The sequence below is a fragment of the Chrysemys picta genome, chromosome 7 (genome assembly GCF_011386835.1).
Source record: "Chrysemys picta bellii isolate R12L10 chromosome 7, ASM1138683v2, whole genome shotgun sequence".
Taxonomy (NCBI): domain Eukaryota; kingdom Metazoa; phylum Chordata; order Testudines; family Emydidae; genus Chrysemys; species Chrysemys picta.
In genome coordinates this window covers 93,393,986-93,412,116 of record NC_088797.1, presented here as the reverse complement: position 1 = coordinate 93,412,116, position 18,131 = coordinate 93,393,986, and the positions used below count along the sequence as shown (strand labels likewise).

At 39.7% G+C, this 18,131-nt stretch overlaps 1 protein-coding gene across 3 annotated transcripts in view; it reads right to left on the bottom strand.

Moving 5' to 3' along the window:
• Positions 1–13,867: 13,867 nt before the first annotated feature.
• A1CF (APOBEC1 complementation factor) overlaps positions 13,868–18,131 on the bottom strand; it is a 47,637-nt gene continuing 43,373 nt past the window's right edge. For 2 of the 3 annotated variants that reach the window (XM_005292484.4, XM_024107257.3), the window contains 2 exons: positions 16,479–16,612; positions 14,022–14,359 (listed from right to left, as the gene is read on the bottom strand). In XM_005292484.4, coding sequence (XP_005292541.1) covers positions 14,208–14,359; positions 16,479–16,612 — 286 coding nt within the window. In that variant the 3' untranslated portion in view covers positions 14,022–14,207. Of the gene's footprint in view, positions 14,360–16,478; positions 16,613–18,131 lie in introns of all 3 variants that reach the window. The other variant, XM_005292483.4, reaches the window with a different exon arrangement.

The window sequence follows — 18,131 nt, the reverse complement described above, 5'->3', positions numbered from 1 at the left end:
CTCGATAACGATCCAAAGCAGACCGGACCAACACATGTCCATTTTTTCATCATCTGAGTCAGATGCCACCAGCAGAAGGTTGATTTTTCTTCTTTGTTGGTTCAGGTTCTTTAGTTTTCATATCTGAGTGTTGTTCTTTTAAGACTTCTGAAAGCATGCTCCACACCTCATCCCTCTCAGATTTTGGAAGGCACTTCAGATTCTTAAACCTTCCGTCGAGTGCTGTAGCTATTTTTAGAAATCTTACATTGGTACCTTCTTTGCATTTTGTCAAATCTGCAGTGAAAGTGTTCTTAAAATGAACATGTTCTGGGTCATCATCCAAGACTTCTATAACATGAAATATATGGCAAAATGCGGGAAAAACAGAACAGGAGACATATAATTCTCTCCCAAGGAGTTCAGTCACAAATTTAATTAATGCATTATTTTTTTAACAAGCATCATCTGCATGGAAGCATGTCCTCTGGAATGGTGGCCGAACCATGAAGATGCATACGAATGTTTAGCATATCTGGCACGTAAATATCTTGCAATGCCAGCTACAAAAGAGCCATGTGACTGCCTGTTCTCACTGTTAGATGACATTGTAAATAAGAAGCAGGCAGCATTATCTCCCGTAAATGTAAACAAACTTGTTTGTCTTAGCGATTGGATGAACAAGAAGTAGGACCACGTGGACTTGTTAGTCTCTAAAGTTTTACATTGTTTTGGTTCTGAGTGCAGTTATGTAACAAAAAAAAATCTACATTTCTAAGTTGCACTTTCACGATAAAGAGATTGCACTACAGTACTTGTATGAGGTGAATTGAAAAATGCTATTTCTTTTATAATTTTTACAGTGCAAATATTTGTAATAAAAAATAATAATATAAAGTGAGCACTGTACACTTTGTATTGTGTGTTGTAATAGAAATCAATATATTTGAAAGTGTAGAAAAACATCCAAAAATATTTAATACATTTCCATTGGTATTCTATTGTTTAACAGTGTGATTAATTGTGATTAATTTTTTTAATCGCTATTACATTTTTTGAGTTAATCACATGAGTTAACTGTGATTAATCGACCAATTCCTATATTGTTGCTCTGCCTAATTAAGGACATGTCTGTGATCCACTGCAATGTGCTCTGATCCTCTGTGCAAGTGACTGCTTCTCATTCATTTATGCATTATTATTTCATGTCTGGCAGTTTACATGCATAATTGACATCTGAGTTAATGCAAGTTAAATGTATACATGCCTGTTTGTGGAGATAAGCATTTACTGCAGTCATGAAGGGCTAATGGTGTGAAGCCCCACCAAACACATTCCCTTTTGTTTTCTTAAACTGCCCCACTACCCCCACCATAACTTGCTGCTAGATGCCTTCTCTCCCAGGGCAGTCCCTGCCAGGGGCAGAAGTGGTGAAGAGGGAGTGGCTGAAGGGGCTGGTACAATGGGGGCTGGCTTAGCTCTTGGAGTTCAGTGTACAAAGGGAGGAAATGTCTAGAGAGCTGAATGCAGTTGTAGCACCATGAGGTGAAGTCCAGTAATAAAGGGAGTGGTGATTTTCATCAATCTGGACAACATTCACATTTCCCCCCTAAAAGCTCCTCCCTCCACTGAAAGAACCCGTTACTCCTCTTGCTGAAATGGAAGAAATCTCTGCTGTGGATCTGAAGGTTGTTGTCTCACACTGTAGGGATGAAAAAAAAATACATATATGTATGCAAGTCAGTGTGAGTGCAAAAAAGCAATTGGAGTGGATTTTCATTTTTTCTGAAAATCAGACCCTTCATGAACATCGTGTCCACAGTATCCTAGAAAGGCTCCATCAACACCATCTTTATGCAAAGCCAGAAAAGTGCAAGTTTGACCAGGATGCTATTTAATTCCTTGGGTATGTTGTCTCCCCCCAGATAACTGACCATAGACATGTACAAGGTTGCTGCCATAACTGATTGGGTTGCACCCAAGGATGTACATGGGGTAAAGCAATTTCTAGGGTTCACCAATTTTTGACAGGCAATTTATTAAGGAGTTTTCTAGCTTAATTACCCCTATGATTGCCCTGCTGTGCAATAGAACTCAGTTCATCTGGTCCCCAGGGGCACAAGCTGCCTTCAGTCAACTAAAAGAGACTTTCACCATGGTACCTGTCCTGATCCATCTAGATGCCACAAAACCATTTACAGTAGAGGCTGACATGTCCAACTTCATACTAAGGCTGGTCTTGTCCCAACCAGTGGGCCCTTGTGATTAGCTGTACCTATGAGCTTTCTACTCCTGTAAACTAACTCAGGAAGAGAAAAACTATGAAATATGGGTCAAAAAACTGTTAGCCATCAAAGCAGCATTTGAAGAATGGCATCGTTTACTGACAGGTACTCCTTCCAGAGTCTGATAGATCACAAAAACCTGGAATACCTCTGGACAGAGAGACATCTTAATCAACATCAGATCCACTGGTCCCTCTTCTTTGCCTGGTTTGGTTTTTGTGGTCACCTATTGCCTGGGGGCCAGAAATGGACAGGCCAATGCCCTGCCCTGAAAAGATGAATACCATGAGCCTGGTAGGAAAACTCCCTCCATGATCAACAAGGTGTCCAACTTTGTTTCTGAGATGGTAGGGAACAACAGCTATTCCCTGTTACCCCGTCTCCTTTGCCACTCAAACCTGCCAGACCACGGGTGACGTTGGTACTGTTGCTGAGTTCAGGCTACAAGATGGCATTCTATTACAAGGACTGTATCTACGTCCCAGATGGACAGTCCTGGCTTCAGGTCCTCAAGCTTTGCCATGATACCCCTCTTGCTGGCCACTTCAGTTATTTCAAGACTTGGAACTTGGTTTCAAGGACTTTCTTGTGGCCAGGCCTGCATATTTCTGACAAGCAATGTATAAAATCTGTGACCTCTGCACCAAATGCCCATGCTCAAGGCCTCTTGCTCTTCTCCAGCCCCTGTCCACTCCACCTCGGCCATGGCCCACCATATTCATGGACTTTATTGTGGAGCTGCCACTCTCTCAGGGGCATACAATGATTTTATTGATGGTGGACCTTTTTACCAAAATGGTACACTTTATCCCATGCCCCACAATCCTAGCACTCCAAAGACTGCCTGTCTTTTCCTGGGGAACAATTTTCATTACCACTGATTGCCAACTGCCATCATGTGAGACAGAGGCTATCACTTCATCTCCCATTTTTGGCAGGAGTTTCTAAGCCTTCTGGGCACATAATACCAACTCTTGTCTGTTTATCACCCATGCAGTAATGGGAAAACAGAGGGGATTAACCAGATCCTTGAGCAATATCTTCGCTGTTTCGTGAATTACCACCAAGTTGACTGGGTTTCCCTGCTGACAATACTGGTAATGTGAAGTTAGGGGAACAGAATTTATATTGCTGGGACCTCCTGACAGCACCAGAGGGTGAGGACAGTGCCAACATAGTCCCAATCTGTCCAATGAACTGATGTATGTGTTGCCATCTTCAGGTTTTCCAGGTCTTCAATCTTCTCTCTGAAGGTTTCAATTCTCCATGTTTGTCCTATTTCAGAGCACTAATATGATTTTTCAGCTGCATCTTACTGTCCAACACGAGCATATTGCTTTAATTTAGGGAAGTATTATTTCTCTGGCCTTCTTTGGGTTTTTGAATTTTAGTCACAGGTATTCATCAAAGAAAATCTGACGGTTGCTTGATGTATCATCTAGTCAGATGAGACAACAAAGTGAACGGCAGTTTCTGAGAGCTCTAAGGCACCTTTTGAAGGAAGAAATAAACCTGAGTTCTGTGTTTGCCATGATCTTAAAACAAAATGAAAGCAGGAAATAAGTGGAGTTAAATGAGGTAGAGCAGAAAATTAGTAAGGTAAATGAGGTAGAATAATAGAACTGGCAGAACAAATTCTTCTTGATGGAGTAAAGCTCAGAATACAGCTGACCTCCTTAAAATTCTTCAAAAATCGCTTCTGGGTATTTAAGGCTATTCTTCAGTTCTTCCTAGGCTGTTGTTTTTTTTCTGATTAAGTATCTGCCCAGCTTTGGGAACCTTCCTAGTGAACATTATGTAATATAAATAGTTAGCAGCAGAATGTTGAAATCTCTCTAATCATTAGGATTCAGTACTTCCATAAATAATGATACTGAAGAATGCAGGAACAAAGCAAATTGTAATGCTACCTATTCTAGCACTGGGAGCTCTGGACACTACTGCCCAATTCAGTGGAACAGGTAGAATTCAGAATTAATGTAAACAGAAAAAAATGTAAATATACACATTCAGGTATTTTAAGGAATAATTTCCACATGTCTCTATTCTGAGACAAGCTCAATGGAAACTACATTATAACTTCTGCTCACACAAGTCCCAGAGCTTGCAATTCTAGCAGGTTACCAATAATAGCATCATTGCTGACCGTCACCTCCTCTGTGTACCCTTCTCCACTGCCCCAAAATGAACTCACTGACATGATATGATGGCCAAAGGTTTTGGCCAAAATTTTGTTTTGAAAACTTGAACTGAATTTATCTACTGCAAGAGTTAACTGGCTACCCACTCACCCTGTGCTTCCAGTCAACCAATTCAAATTTTGCCCAGGAAGATAGGCCATATCCTCCCACGCAACTATGAAATGGTCTCCTCCAAACTGCTCATTTCACCCTGTCTTTTCCTCTTGAAAGGAATTGCAGCTTCCGAAGGGGAGTTGGTGCCCAACAAATACCCCAGCATCTAAACTAACTGGCGATGGGGCCTTTTACTCCTGACCCCTCACCACTGCCTGAGGTCCTGTACCACCACCTTCTGGCTGACCGCCCACTTGTTACTTTGAATACTCTGACCTCACCTCACATGTGCTCTATGCAGCCCTGCACCTTTCAGGGACTCGTGTTTGAATGTATGTCAGGGACAAATCCATTTTCCCTATTAAACACTCAACTGACCTTTTGTCAGCCTGTGGGCTCTGCAGTTGAATGGGGATTTAAACTGTGGTCATGTCTTAGACACAAATCAGAATCTTATATCCTTATCTGCCCTGAGCTACACTTCCTTGTTGTTCAGGAGTCCTGACTGGCCTCTCATTGTTGTACATACCTTCATATTACACGATACCTGAACATAACACATCAATTAGGGTGTTTCTTCAATAGAAGGTTAGTGCATGGGAAAATGCTGCTGTGCAGTTGTCTAATACAGTGGCATTTTTCTGACATTTTGCTTTCTTCTTGTCCTTGTTGGTACTGATACCAATGCTGTCTGATTGCACTTCACTGAACAAGAAGGAAAAAATATCCATGTGATGCACCATTCCAATATATTTCTTTGTCTCCTTCAACAACTATAACCGACAGAAGTCTCTTATCTAGCAAAAGGCTGCCTCTTGTCAATGTCTGATCATTCCATTTACTTCTCTGCTAGCACTTCTCGTTTGTACCTTATTCCCTGAAAGAGCCAGGTCTAAGCTAATAGTGAATGGGCTGAGACCAGTCATGCCTATGTCTATCATGGGGGAACTAGACAACCCAGCAAATACCCTGTTCCCTTGGGAGTCTGAGGGGAAATTCACTGCACAAGCCAGACACTTTGAGAGTTGGTTCTTATACCCAACAGAAATCACTGCCTGTGCCAAGATTAAGCATGCTGCATCAAAATGCATCTATAGCATGGTGGTATCTTTAGATAGTGATACTGTTTCCATTTGTAAGCACGGTAACTGACATTTGGGATCATTTTACTCGAGATAGTCACCGCATTAGCAGGAGAAATGAAAATTACACAAAACCTGAACTTTTGTAAACATATATTTTCAATAAACAGCAGCTTTTCAGACGTTAGTGAACACATTTGTGTTCTATGGGCCAAATTGTGTGCTGATATAAATGAATGCAGCTCCACTGACTTTAATGAGGACTCATCCATTTACACCATGAGGAATTTGGTCTGATAACTATTGCCACAAATCCAATTTCAATTGACATCTGTAGTAGCAGTCCCAGAGAAGGTTTGTCTTGATGCTCTCCCCCCCTCCCCCTTTTTTTTTTTTTACTTGAGTGGCTAGTCAAGTTTGGTGCCCTGGGATGTTCCGGGTGGGAGAAGAAATTGTTGGAGTCTGGTATTTTCTTTGATGCAATCTTGTTTATTTACAAGTAGTGTACGAAGTCCTGCTTCTCTGAAAGCAGGAGGAACCATGAACAAAAGGAGCAGTTTCTTAGCTTACAGGTACAAGCCTTTTTAGCCAACAGACCTCATTGCTCTCTCTCTAGCTTTTTTTCCAGGGTGTCGCTCTGCACACTGGCTACAACTTGTCTTTCTTGCTTTTTTCCTTTGCCTCTCTCTCTTCTGTCTGTTCTCAGTCTCTGTGCATTCCTTCTCTCTCCCCCTTCTTTCTTTAGACAATGCCCAAAGAGTGCTGGGCTCTTTGCTAAACAAATTAAATACATGATCCTTGCACTGAGGAGTTTATAATCTAATTATAGAAGTGATTCAATCCTGGCTGAAGTAGGGTGAAAGGGAGGGCAAGAGACTGGTAATAAATTATGGGGTTACTTTCATTATGAGTAATGTCTTAGTGGTGTTTCTATATGTTCCTTTAAATATATTTATGTAATATATTGAGTTATCTTAATCCATTCCATGGAATTTTATTAAATCTAGGTCCAGTAATCTAATTAAGAACAAGAGTAAAATTCTGGTATCCTGAAAGTACTAGAAGTATCATGAGAAATTTTCTTCTTGCAAGATTCCTTGTCTGGTTTTACAGACCTAAGAAGCACAGGTAGTTTGGAAAAGATTCAGATAACAATCCAGACTTTTAAATGCTTATATAACCAAAGTCCCAAACCCATCCTTCCCATAGCTCCGATTCAGATCTTCTATATACCATTCACAAATTCTTAGATGTAATGGAATTTATAATACTTTTCTTGTATTTTATATATGATTTTACATTCACCAAAGGCTTACATGAATGCGCCAAACCAGATTTTTTTTTTATATGAAGCTTGGGAATTTGGATTTGTGAGACATTCCATCCAGAAAAAAAGCAGTGAGCTTTTGAAAAAATGTTGTTTTTCTAATAGTTCAGGGCTGGCCAGCTTTCAAACAAATGCTGTTATCTGAAGTATTGGAATGACCTTGACTGTACAAAACAATTTAGTACTGTCTACCCTGACGGACTGCAGTTGTACAGAAGGCACAGATTGCTTTGAAAACACGTTAGCTCTGTAAACTCTGAACTGCTTATGCTGTGTGTGCTCTAGCTCAGCCTAAAGCAGGAGAGAGGAACCAAACTAATACAGGTTTCAGAGTAGCAGCCGTGTTAGTCTGTATCAGCAAAAACAACGAGTCGTCCTTGTGGAACCTTAAAGACTAACACATTTATTTGGGCATAAGCTTTCGTGGGCTAAAATAAGCTTATGCCCAAATAAATGTGTTAGTCTCTACGGTACCACAAGGATGACTCGTTGCTCAAACTAATATTGAGGTTTTTGCAAGTTACAGGCTATATTTTGGCTTGTTTTTAGAATAATATCTAGGCTCTTCTGTTTGTTTCATACACATGAACCCCACCTTGGATTCCAAACCTCTTAGACTTCCAACTATTCAGTTTTCAGTTTAGAAGATGCATATTTTCCTTAAAATAAAATAAGCCATTTAGTTCCTATTCCAGGAAAATAACAGGGCCTCTGGATCTTGATTTCATTATATATCCTTTTCAGATACATTATATCCTTATGGAATGTCCTTCTGAAATCCTAGGGGCTCTTTTAAATTGAAGCTATTATATATCTAGTCCTGAGTGAGAGTCAGCAAAGGGCTCAGTGCTTACTGTCGCAGAGCCACTCCCATAGAGATCGCCAGTACTTCTTTGTGCGTCTGGTGTGACTGATCTGCTGGGACACAGAATTGTTAAATCGCGTATATAACTCTATTCCTATTGTAACCAATTTAAAAAGCAAATGTAACTATTTATTTTTTCCACTAGGTGGCACAGTTGAAGTTTAATTTTAGTGATCACTTATTTATTATAAATGGGACATAAATCCAAAAACACCCTTAATCTTTGATTTGAAGAGTCAGCTTAATAATGATACATTTTTATTTGCATACTTATTATATGTGGCATCACTCCATACTGAGCTCAACAGAACCTGAACTGTTTTCTTACGTACAATACGCAGAATGACTCTTAGATGAAGCTACGGCCAACTGACCAAAAACAAACAAACAAACAAACAAACAAAAAAACCAGAGAAACTTTCATGTTAGTTTAGAAAGTTTAATGATATTTCAAAGTCCAGTTAATGTCCTTTGATGAGCCGATAATTACAAAATTGCTTTAATCCAATTTACAATATCCCTTGAATTCCTGATTCTTAGATGGAAATTTTATTTTATTTTTTCAAAACAGATGATTGCTTTTCCAGTAAATGGATGGTATGATTTTTATTACATTTCACAGTGTTAGAACGCTATACAAATATTGTACTAAAAGTACAAAAATAAGTGCTTTATGCACACACTTTTTAATACTGTTCCTGTTTCTTTGCTTTGGCACCTGTTATAACTTACCTTATATAAATAGCTGGAAAAAAAGAAGTATATAGTTATTTAACAAATGAAAGTGAGAAACATTTTTTACTGACAGAAGTCTTTTTCGTTAATAGTAGATGTATGGATACATTAGTTCTTGGCAATTTTCACTAGTGTATCATTGCTAAAAATGATTTAAAATGGATATGTATAAGGGAAAATTGAGCTAAAACACCAACAATAGTATTAATTATTTAAACCTCTGAGTACAATGGCTGGGCTTAAATGGTTTCCCTGCAGTGCTGTCATTCTCAGCAAGCAAACAGTTCTGTATCAATTGTAGAGGAGAATGCCATGATTTTTTTTTAATCACCTTAATGAGACAGTGTCTAAAGTGTATAAATAGAAATAAGCTCCATTAGCTCCAGCAGTTACAGAAGAGCTGAACTTTCACAAATGTGGCCAGATCTTGCACTTTTTATTCAGGCAAAACATCCATCGAAGTTAATGAGAGTTTTACCTCACCTAAGAAGAGCAGGACTGGGGCCCATTTCATTTCAAGTGGCTCTGACGTATGAATAAGCTTTTGACAATACAACAATGAACTAAATTAATATGACACTCTAGAGACTAGGGGGCACCAAAGAATTGACAAACAAAAATGTAATTTCCCTTTTGTTTTCCAAAAACCCTTAAAGGGATACTGCCAAGGTGGGTAAATCCCAAATGATTACGAGTCCCCTTTTATATCTGAGTACATTGCACTTAGATACCACTCTCTAGCTGAAGATACTAATGTGCTTTACAGAATTTAATCTAGGAAGAAGGGGAAAGGACAGTTTTATTAGGCAAGTTTTACAGATAAAGAGAGTGAGCACAAAGGCATTAAGAGACTTGCCAAAAGCAGGGTTCCTCATTCTAAGTGATAAAACCATCCTTCTTCATACAACTTTGCAAAAGCAATGTGCTTGATTCTCCTTTCATGCTGGCCTAAATCAAGAATAATGCCATTGAACTCAGTGGAACTACATGGGTGTGTATCAAACGCAATCAGAATCAGACCATATAAACTGTTGTTTTTTCTTACCGAAGCTAATGCTTTAAAACTTAAAATGAACAAACAACCTGGAAGCTGGAAATAGCATGGATAAGCAATCTTATGATGCCAAACCAGGGGATGGGTGTGATGGGTGGAGAGAAAATAGGTCTGATTCTGTTCCCATTGTAGTCAAGGACAATGGATTTCAATGGCACTGTAGCAGGCCCAATGTTAAAAACAGTTTACTCTCAAGCCTCCAGTGGGTTACAGAGAATAATGAACTAAAAAGAAAAACCAAGAGTTTTAAAAATGATTACAAATATCTTGACAGTGTCCCTTTAAGTTTCCTATATAAATTCTATAGAGCACATACCTTTAAAAGAGTGATTAAGGTTTAGAAGAGTGATCCCTGTCTCTCTATAACAAAGTTGCAAACACTGTAGGAATAGGTAGACTAATAGCATTAGAGACTATACAGCTTATACATTTGTTCCATTACTACTACAAGTAAGTCACAAAAATACGAGAAAAAGGTAAATACAAACACTTAACTGTTACTAGTCTAGTAAACACTATTTCATATACCAATGTGCTTTGAAGAGCTTTATATATATATAAAACTCTACTTAGAAAGCAAAATAATTTTCACAGTGTTGTTGTTTCACATATACTGGTTTACAAATTTGGGGACTGATCCATTTCTCACTGAAATCAAGGCAACAGTCTTAACTACACTGGGTCAGGCAGGATCAGGTAATTTTTTAGCATTGAGTGCCTCTCATGTAACCGGTGTGTCAATGGGTGAAAGGTGGTGAAAGTACTTGTTTTGCTTTTTGATGGAGAAGGTGCATAGCTGAAATAGTGGCATTAAAAAAATGACCAGTGACTACAATATGAAAATCTGATATTTGTGGATAACGTTGAGATATAGACTGAGCTATTATAAGCTTCCTTTCTCTTTGTACTAAAACTATTATCTCTGAGGACCTTAATAACCATTTATTAACATGCACGACATTTTGTCACTAAAAAGAGACTAGTACTGAATTATTGTGAATAATAACTTATTGCGCTCTGTCTCTGTATTTTGGACTCTACTAGTTTTGAACTTATAATTACTTCATACTCCAAATTGTGCAATAAGATATATGATTTTTTAAAGGAAGAGAGATTTGGGTCAGGACTTATTTTTCTTGATTTCATATGCATAGAGTAACATTTACAGTTCACCTAATAAGGAAAAACTAGAAATCCAGGACCATAGGTTAAGCTTTCTTATTCTGCTCGTATATGTGCAAACTGTAGCATTGTCTCAGGAGGATCCTGTTAGAGTGATGTCAGTTGTCATCAGAGCACCTTACAAGGCAGTACTTTGTGTCTATAAAAGTAAGTTTGTGTTACAAGGTGTGATTGCTATTGTCTGGAGCTGCACAACTGTATTGTGTCTGGTTCTTGCTTCCTCACCCTATGAACAATCTACAGTGTGTTTTCTTGCTGATTGTTTAATTTCATTTCATTTCAAGCATTGCAAATTATTGATGTTAATTAGGTGCAACTTCTGTAATTTAGTATAGTTTAGTCTTAGCTCAAGTTTTATTAATTAAAAATGGGCCCAAACCAAAACCTCATATATGAACACTCTCAAATTTTGGGAAAGTTGGGTCCAAATCTGGTGCCTCAAGTACATTTCTGTGTGATATGTCTGGAACCAAAGAGCCCTACATTTTCTATAATGTTTGCGGATTTACAGTAGTAAAAAAATCAAGTCTCACATTCAGCAAACTTCTTTGGGCTTATCTTCTCAAAAATGTCACAGCTTTCTGACTACACAATTTCATAACTAGTGTTGACTCACTAGGCTTAAAGTGACGTGAGTACCATATGGGTACAGTGGGATACACACTAGGAGGGTCTGTGTGGCTACAGTATGAACTATAGGCTCTACATCCCGCAGAAATATCATGTGAAAGGAGAATGCAAGCTTTCTGAGATACTCAGATAGACCAGTCTACCTTATCATCAGCTCAGGAATTGGAATGCAGTATTTTACAGTTGGAAGCGCTCCACATATTTGGTGTGATTAAAAGATGTGTGCTATATCTCAGTCTTTTCACTTGTTGGAGAGAAGATGGTTTTCCTGGGTAGGTCTGAGGTGACTGATATTGCAGTGAAAGGATGTTTTTCCCATGCTGTAAATCAAAGGGGAATTTTAATATCACCAGAGCTTGCCTGTATGATATAATGTCATTTTACAGCCTACGGGCTCTGGCTCCTCAGGCTAATGGAGATATCAGGTTGTTTCAAAAGCTGATTTTTTTTTTAAAGAAACTTGAAAGGCATATGTACAATGGCTTTTGGGAGGTTCAAAAGATCACTATCAACTTGCAACCCTCAGAAATTGTAATAAGACCAGGCATTGCACAAACCCTTACCATACTTGTCACAAGACTAATGAATACAATGGGAAAACATATTGTGCAATTAATTAGTCAATTGCAAGGGCCAGCTATAGACTGCAACAGATGATAATTTCAGTTCTTAAATTGATACTTCACTGGATTTTGGCCAAAAGGCCATTAAAAGATTCTATTGGTTTAAATTATAATGCAACTTTGACATGGCTTCAGTGTCGTGCTAAACTGTTGATGAACACAGGCATATTTCTCCAAAGTTCCGTTTTCTTACATTTTATATGGCTTTAAATTTCTCTTAGTATAATTTTTATAGTAGAGGCGAATGCTCTCAGGGACAATAGGCAATTAACTGCTAGTGTAAGAGGATGTAATTCCAAGAACTTGCTTACACCCACAGTGAATTTGTCCCATGGAGATGACTTGTGCTAGAAGCACATTGATCTTCAGAGAGGTTTAGCAAGCATGATGATTAAATCTCACTTCTGAATTCTCATGGCCTGGTTTAACTGAAAATCAGCCATGATAAACAAGCCCTTTTTTGGCTTGCACCATTAGTAGTTATGGGCTGCTTTTCTAAATTATTTACTCTCTAGTTGAAAATACATTATTTTGTTGAGATTTTGCCTTCTTCTATACAGACTTAAGCACTACAAGGGGATAGAGAAAACTCCAGTGACTGAAACCTATCCTCTACATTAAACATCAAATCAGCTCTGAAATGCACATAAACAAGCACATCAGATTTTACTGCTAAATGTGTGAAAACCAGCGTTTGCTATATTGGCCAGAGTTTTCAAAACATTTTAGATACCTAAATGAGTGTTTAATGCCTCTAATCTAGTGTTTATATGGAAGATTTTGAAAGGAACCAAAGCTGCGTGCAGGACCTCTGTGCACCCAGGGTTGCCTTATATTTCACACATTGTTTGCTTGACCTGCGGTATAGTAGGATTTTCTAGCTGGGTGGAGGTGCACATGGGCCAACATAGGCTCATGAAAGTTTGGCATGGTCAGGGCACATCTAACTCATTACGCTTATTACGGATGAGCAGGCAGAGAATCAACTCCCCATTGGCTTATTATGTGAATGAGGTACAAGTACAAAAGAGGCATCCAAGGACACAAAAAGCCCCTCCTATCCATACACACAGCTGAGAGGAAGAAAGGAAAACAGAGACTGAGACATAATGTAGCTAATTTAGCGAGAGCCAGGCAGTGGTATTGGACTGGGGTGGTAGCCAGCACACACAGGCTCGGTTTGGGGATAGCATGGGAGCTTTGCTATGCAGAGGAAGTGAATTGTTTTGTAGAAGGGAATGAGAGATTTGTTGTGTTTCTCAAGGGGAAGGATAGTGATCCCACCGACCATTCATGTCATGCAGTAGTGGTTGAGGTGGAGCAACACTACCACTCAGCAGCCTGGAAAGAGGATTCTGTTCTTTCTAACTCCCTTTTGCCCCTGTGTATAGCCCATTTGTGCAGGGCCAGCTCCAGCATTTTTGCTGCCCCAAGTGGCAGGGGAAAAAAAAAGCTCCATCGGTGGCAGCTCTACCGCCGCCGCTTCATTTTTCGGTGGCAATTCGGCGGCCGGTCCTTCCCTCCAAGATGGACTAAGGGACCCGCCACCGAATTGCTGCCAAAGAGCCGGACGTGCCACCCCTCTCCATTGGCCACCCCAAGCACCTGCTTGCTGCGCTGGTGCCTGAAGCTGGCCCTGCACTTGTGCCCCTGAGGAATTAGGGGGAGACTTAAAAAAATTGTGGGAGTTGGGTGCCTAACTGCCCCTCTTTCTGCTTTTAAGTCTTGCTATGCACCATGAATATGGGTACGCTAACATAGCTAGCTAGTCTGAGATGGCGAACTGCTTTTCAAGCTCTAAAGTCGCTACATAATTGGGAATATTTCTGTATTTGGCATGGATTATTGTTTGTAAACACACACAGTAATATATACCTGAGAACCTTTAAGAACTTTTTCCTGGGCCAAAGTAATTTGTTGTTTTTTTTCCAGTGTGAAAAATTGATTTTTAACTGATTTTTAAAATTTGTTTTGGTATATGTTCCATTGTAAAACTATCAATCTAGAAGTATAAAACTATCACTAAATCTAATTTTGGACAATAGATTAGTTTAAAATCGTGAGGTCACAATAATTATCACACTGAACTAGCCTCTTGCTGCACTTGATTAAAAGAAAACATTGATTTAAAAAAAAAACCAAAATAGTCTCTCAAAACGTTCCATAACCATCACTCCGAGTAGCCACTGCAAAGGCAGGGTAGGCTTCATACGTTGCGTAAGGTGCTAAATCTTGTCCCAGCGTCACTGCTTGTTTTAGTTGTGTAGCTGGTACAGTAGCAGCTGGATTAGCAATGGTGTATCCTGCAGTGAAAAACAAACACAAAAATGCATTTTCATGCAAATATACCTGATACAGCTGATAACCATCCTTTTGTCTATACGATTACGTAAACAGGTGGCGATTTCATTGTCGATGGTAACAGTATATTTGTTAGATTAAATATACTTACTTGTTCTGACATCTGGGTTTATCAGCTGTTATAAATGATAATTTTCCTCTACTTTGCAGTCATATTGGACAGTGACAGTTTTGGTATAGCTAATTAGCAGAGTTTTCATATATAATCTGTAGAACACATCATTTCCCAACTCCCTCCCCCGCCCCGCTATTCACTGAATGATTTCCCCCTAGTATTTGGTTAGCTCTAAACTAAGGGCTGGTCCACACCAAGCCTCCAGTTCGAACTAAGATAGGCAATTTCAGCTATGTGAATAACGTAGCTGAAGTCGAAGTATAGTAGTTCTAGAAAAGACGCGATAAATCGATCCCAGAAGATCGATTGCTTACCGCCGAACCAGCGGGTAAGTATAGACGTACCCTAAGGATGTTACTATAGACCTATATTCTCTACTTCACACTTGGCATATGGAGGACAAGACATATCTGTAATACAAGGATGTTCCCGGTCAGGTTTCATGAGGAGAAATCTGTATAAATGATGGAATTGCATGCCACCATTCAGTCACGCTTAATCACTACCACAGTCTCCTCACAGAATGTGTGTGTGTGTATAAGTAACATCACATAGAGAAGAGAGATATTTCCAATACGTAATCTTGGGAAAATGTGGAAATTATGCTTTATATGGCTATAGAGCACACCTCCCCAACATTTCAAGTGGCTCAAGTGGGATGGGCTAAAGTGGGTGGTCCCAGGAAGGGGAGGTTCCAGGGAGGGATTCAGGTACTGATCCCAGGGTTGGGTGGGAGGCTGTGGAGAGGACTTGCATGTGGCTCCTGGAGCGGAGTTCAAGAGCAGCAAGACTGTTAGGAGGGCTGGGCCAAATGTGAGCAGTGTTGCAACCCCATGCACCAGCGGCCAGGTTGAAAAGCCTGGAGCAGAGAGCTGAGCCCAGCCAGTCCCATAGGAGCATGAGTTCCTCTGAAGGCACACACATTTAAAGGCAAGATTTATCCCCACATGACTAACTTAGTATTCAGAAAATTATGGAAATATAACGGAAAGTCAAATGTGTTACAGGCTGAAAAGTTAATGTATGTGTATTTGTCAAGCTTCCAAGACAAATAAAAAGGGTGGGTGAAAGAAAGGGAGATATTATAATGAAGCAGTAAGTGGGGACTGAATTCAATAAGAAGTCCATTTGGCTTACATGCTGCGGAAGCCTTCACAAACCCAGACAAATTGATTTTTCTGTGGCTTTTGCGGACTTCTGTGGCAGGAAGCTGGATATATATATAATAATATTGAATCCATCCTCAAGATACTGCAAACAATTCAGTAGTATGATTAATGCATGCTTCGTGTGCAGTTTGGCTCAAGGCGTTCCCAGGATCTCAGAAGCACATTCACAGTGGAGAACAGTGTAAATGCAGTGTCTATAAATTGGATTTGTGTTTCTGCCTGATATTTTCCATAATATTTCTAGTCATTTTGGCTAGTTATTAAAGCTATTTATCAGAGATGGGCCACCAGACTGGAACAATGAGTCCTAATGCTTTTGAATTTTGGGAAAGTTTGGATCAGGACCTAAATTTAGTGACTCCCCTCATTTCTCTAGTAGGTCAAATCAAAACTGTAGCTCCAAACACTCCCAACTTTGAGGAAGTTCTGATGCAGATCCAGATCCAAACATTTTAAGCTCAAGCCCATCTCCAAAACTTATTTAAACAAGTTTTCTCCTCCCATCCTCTCTCACTTGATCCTACAGTGAAGTCATAGTACATCATTTGAAAACATGCATTTTTACGTCAGCAAACTATCATAACCCAGAGTATTATATTATGTTCCCCACAAATAGGGGACAGGAATGGATACGTAGATATGTAAACAGATAGACAATATGTGCATTTCCATTCAGTAGTTTTGAATCTGAACATAGCTGCAATCCTGCTATATGTAATTAAGTAGCAAACAAAAATATATCCTCAGAAGAGCATCTCAGTACAGACCTTCACGTACCTGGAAAAGCAGGAGCTGTAGCAGGAGTCTCTGCTCCCTCTGTGGGAACGCCCAAGGTCTGAAGAGTATATTCTGCAGCATATGTCTTGGCTTCCTCAACATAAGCACTAAGCTTAGGAGGTGTGAAGGGATGTCTATGAATCAGAAATAAAACATTAGCTGTTTTTACTATTCTAAGGATCAGACACAAACTCCTCACAGACCAGGACACACCAACTCAGAGTGGCACCAGCCCCTGCCAGAACAGATGCAAAACCTGCAGACATACCTCCTCTGCTACAATGATCAAAACCTCCCACAATGCACCTTTCAAGCTCCATTGGCCTTACACCTGCCGACCACAACATGTGATGTATTTCATCCAATGCACTAAATGCCCCCAAAACAACTCTGTGGATGAAACCAAACAAGCACTATGCTCTCAAATGATAAAAGACAAAAACACTGTATCACCCATGGGTGAACACTTTTCACAAAATAATAACTACATATCTGACCTCTCAGTCTTTATCCTCAAAGGAAACCTGCACAACACCTCCAAAAGGTGAGTCTGGGAGTCTAAATTCATAACTTTACAAGACTAAAAATCATGGACTGAACAGAGACACTGGATTTATAGCTTATTACAACCAGCTATAACCCACTTACTCTCATCACCCCTCTCCCCGCAGATGTCTTTGTTTTCCCTCTCCCTTTCTTTCCCCCCTATGACCGGAGGGGTGTTAAGGGTTACTAATGCTAGTCTGTTCTACCATGTATTTAGCTGTGGCGATCTGGGTATGTCTATACCGCAATTAGACACCTGCGGCTTACCTGTGCCAGCTGACACAGGCTCGTGGGGCTGGTTAGTTTTGATGTAGACATTTGGGCTTAGGCTGGAGTCTGAGCACTGGGCCCCTCCCACCTTGCAGGGGCCTTAGTGCCCAGGCTCCTGCCTGAGCCCGAACGTCTATATTGCATTAAACAGCACCTTAACCTGAGCCCGGTGAGCCTGAGTCAGCTGGCACGGGCCAGCTCCAGGTTTTTAATTGCAATGTAGACAAACTCTCAGAGTACAATTCCCAGCCCTACAGAACAGCTCTGAGTAAGCTCAAAAGCTTGTCTATCTCACCAACAGAAGCTAGTCCAATATAAGATATTACCTCAACCACCTTGACTCTTGGATATCCTGGGACCAATGGGGTTACAACAAAACTGCATCCTATTCTAAGGATGACAGTGTGACAATTCATACCCCCTGTCAAGTATTTTGCTCAAATAGAAAAATGGTGCATTATTGATATTCTGAGAGAATATGTATTTGAGAAAAACACTACTATAAAAGAAAAACACACACTTATTATTAATGTATGCACTAGTACAAAATGTTAGCAGCCTGAAGTTCACGGTTCATGCAGGAAAAAAAGCCATGTATCTTGAAAACTTGCATATTTCTGCTTATTTTTGCAAACTCCCTCAAACTGGAGGTGTAACTTTTAAATATGGCGTGGATATTTGCTAAATATGACTCATCAACAATTCGTTTTGATTACATGATGTGGTGTGATCCGGTGAAATGTATCCAAAATATTGTTATAGGTTAGCAGTGGAAATATACCCTATTTGATTCCTAGTTGGTATAATTATAGACGGGGTTAGTGGCACGGCTTATCA